The sequence below is a fragment of the Eimeria tenella genome, genomic scaffold (assembly GCF_000499545.2).
Source record: "Eimeria tenella Houghton genomic scaffold, Eth_scaff690, whole genome shotgun sequence".
Taxonomy (NCBI): Eukaryota; Apicomplexa; class Conoidasida; order Eucoccidiorida; family Eimeriidae; genus Eimeria; species Eimeria tenella.
Genome location: NW_013545812.1, coordinates 1 through 3,289, shown reverse-complemented (window position 1 = coordinate 3,289; position 3,289 = coordinate 1). Strand labels below are relative to the sequence as shown.

At 52.9% G+C, this 3,289-nt stretch overlaps 1 protein-coding gene across 1 annotated transcript; it reads left to right on the top strand.

Annotated features, from left to right (window-relative positions):
- Nucleotides 1-377: 377 nt before the first annotated feature.
- On the top strand, nucleotides 378-1,763 carry ETH_00000915 (uncharacterized protein; the record flags this gene model as incomplete). Its single annotated transcript, XM_013380542.1, has 4 exons — nucleotides 378-432; nucleotides 796-905; nucleotides 1,255-1,443; nucleotides 1,632-1,763. The coding sequence occupies 4 exons, from the start codon at nucleotides 378-380 to the stop codon at nucleotides 1,761-1,763; spliced, it is 486 nt and encodes a 161-aa protein (XP_013235996.1).
- Nucleotides 1,764-3,289: the final 1,526 nt, after the last annotated feature.

Below are 3,289 nucleotides of genomic sequence, written 5' to 3'. Positions count from 1 at the left end.
GGGTTTAGGGTTTAGGGTTTGCGCAGGCGCTGTGCGACGTGGAGGTTTACGACGCACTCCTCAGTCTCTGGCTCCCCGGAAGTCCTTTATTAATTCCCCGCAGAAATGCATGCGCAGCTGGTTGTTAGGGTTTAGGGTTGGCTAGGGTTTAGGGTTTAGGGTTTAGGGTTTAGGGTTTAGGGTTTGCGCAGGCGCTGTGCGACGTGGAGGTTTACGACGCACTCCTCAGTCTCTGGCTCCCCGGAAGTCCTTTATTAATTCCCCGCAGAAATGCATGCGCAGCAAATTTGGAAAAAAGAATTTTTGTGATTGGGGGTTTTGACGGAAACTCTATTTTAGCGTCTGTGGAGTGTATAGACACCCGAATCAAACACTGGATGCATGCAGCGCCGCTGCTCGCCCCCAGGTCCAGCGCGATGTGCTGCACTCACGGCGAGTCATTTTAATTTATTTTTAATTCTTTTAATCTTTTTGGAGTCTTTTTTGAATCTTTTTTCCCCTTTTTCTCCCTTTCTAATCCACGCTTTCTCCCCTTTTCTTTTTCCCCTTTTTCCGCTTCTTTTGCTGCAGTTTTCAGCGGTTTCGCCTTCCTGCTGCTGCTGCTGCTGCTGCTGCTGCTGGGCTTTTGCTTCTTTTGCTGCTGCAGCAGATGAGCTGGTGTGGAGCAGCGGGAAGAGGCAGCAAATAGGGAGTGTTTGGCACGAGATGGAAATTAAATAAGATGAAGTAAATTTATTTTATTATTTATTTATTTTAATTTATTTTTATTTATTTATTTTTACTTTTTTCATTCAGGAGACACTTTGGTGGTTTTGGGAGGCACAAAAGGAGAGAGACTTCGCACCGCTGAGGTGTACGAACCCCGCATGGACAAGTGGCAGCCCCTCGCGTGTCCCATGATCGAGGCATGCAAACCCTAAACCCTAAACCCTAAACCCTAAACCCTAAGCCCTAAGCGCTGACTGTAGGCGACAAGCGCCAGGCCCTCGTGGTCGCCCGTGGGCGCTGCAGCTGCTGCGGGGGACTCGCAGCTCCAGCTGCCACTCAGCAACTGCAAGCAGGGTTTAGGGTTTAGGGTTTAGGGTTTAGGGTTTGAGTCCCCCGTCCCCCTTTCCAGCCCCCCTCCCACCGCAGCTCCCAACTGCCCGCCCACTGCCCACCCCGCAGCCTCCAGGGTTTGCGGGCAGCGCCCAGCCCCCGGGCCCCCGGTCTAGGGTTTAGGGTTTAGGGTTTAGGGTTTAGGGTTTGGCGCAGGTGCGGAGCGCGGGCTGCGCAGTCTCCAGCGCAAACCACCTCTACGCAATGGGGGGGATTAATGCAGACCACCAAATCCACAACTCCCTCGAAGTCCTAAACCCTGAAGGAGGCCAGTGGGCCTTTTTGGCCCCCATGCCGGGGCCCCGGATGGACTCCGCGGCGGTTTTCGTGAAAGACTCCATCCTGGTATCGAGGGTTTAGGGTTTAGGGTTTAGGGTTTAGGGTTTAGGGTTTGGCGGCGGGCGGTGGGGGAGGAGGGGGGAGCTTCCATGCCGGGGCCCAGGATGGACTTCGCCGCGGTTTTTGTCAAAGATTCTATGCTGGTATCGAGGGTCTAGGGTTTAGGGTTTAGGGTTTAGGGTTTGCGTTGTCAGGTGACGGGGGGCCAGGACGGCGAAGTGTTGAGCAGCACTTGTTTTTATAATCCGGAAACAAATGAATGGAGACAAGGGCCGTCAATGGGGACTCCTCGCTACGGCCACAACCTTGTTGTCACAGCTCTCTAGGGTTTAGGGTTTAGGGTTTAGGGTTTAGGGTTTGGGGCTAGGGCTTGGGGTTGCTCGCGGGCTTTCGGGCCAGCGAGGGCGCTTTTAATTTGGGCTCGAAGCCTCGCCTTGGGCTCCAACTCAGCGTTATCATTTCGGTCTTTAGGGTTTAGGGTTTAGGGTTTAGGGTTTAGGGTTTAGGGTTTAGAGCTCCGCTGGGGGCCCGAAGGCTAGGTGGAGTTGTGCTGCAGCAGAACTCGCGAATGTATGAGACAAGAGGGAAATAAAATAAATGAAAATAAGCATTTCAGAGTATGCTGGAGGCAAATGAAGAAAAGAATAAAAGAAAAGAATAAAAGAAAAGATCTTTTAAACAAACAAATCAATTTTTATTAATTTGAATGTTTTCAATTAAATAAAAAGAAAGGGAAATGGCCTTTTTGCTGCACTGCAAAAGGTGTAAGGAAGAGGCGACTCTCTGCGCCGCGGCGAACGCAGCGTGCGTGCGTGCATGCATTAATTCCTCTGAAATAAATTAATTTGGGGCTTTTTAATTTAATTTAATTGGAAATAAAGTGTCTAAAAAGGAAAGAAAGGGCGAGAAACCCGGACTGGAGCCAAAGGCTATCCCTGAATCGGAGCCTTGGCGGCGTGGCAGGGGGCGCCTTTGAGCTCTAAATTGCCCCGCTCTAAGCCAAATATCGGAGAATTGAACCTTTAAAATTACTTTTAATTTATTTTAAAACTCTTTTGGCGGCAAAAGCTGCGGAAATGCGCGAATGTCGCAAGACACTCGCCGGGCTGTACATACACTCCATGCTCCGCAGAGCCTGACCGCCGAAGCCATTTTACATATCTCAACTCGCCAATTAAATACAATTTTCAGGAGCTCAAAAGCTCAAACTAGACTAAATTTGCTTTTCCTCGCGTATTTCCCCTTTATTATCTTCAGTTTCCCTCAATATTCCCTCGGATTTTACTAGTTCAACTTCCAGCGAAAGACCCGTCAGGCGTTGTGCAGACTAGCAGGCGATCGCGCCTCGACTGCGGTCTTTTTCCATTCCAAGAAGTTCCTTATTGAATTTAACTCCACTTTCCATTTGTTTCCACCTTTTTCTCTCTCTGTCTTCGCCAATTTAGCCCAGGGGCCGCCCCGCCGCCGCCTCAGCACCAGCCAACCCCATGGCGCCCACTGAACTCGGGGGGCCCCCCAGCCCCTGCCGGGCCATCGACGGCGCCTTCTCGGGGCCCCCCGACGGCAAAGAGGGGCCCCGGGGGGCGCCTGGGTCCGTAGGCGTGGGGGCCCCCCTGGGGGCCCTCCAGGGGGCCCCCGCGGGGGCCCCCCGGGGGCCCCCCTATGGGGCCCTCCCGGGGGGCCCCCCGGGGGCCCCCGCGCTGCAGTCGGAGGGCATAATTAGAATCTGCGCATGCAGCTTGAACCAGTGGGCCCTGGACTTCGAGGGGAACTTCGAAAGAATTGCAGAAAGTATAAAAGTGGCGAAGCAGCAGGGCGCGAGGTACCGGCTGGGTGAGGTCGCCCTGCAGCA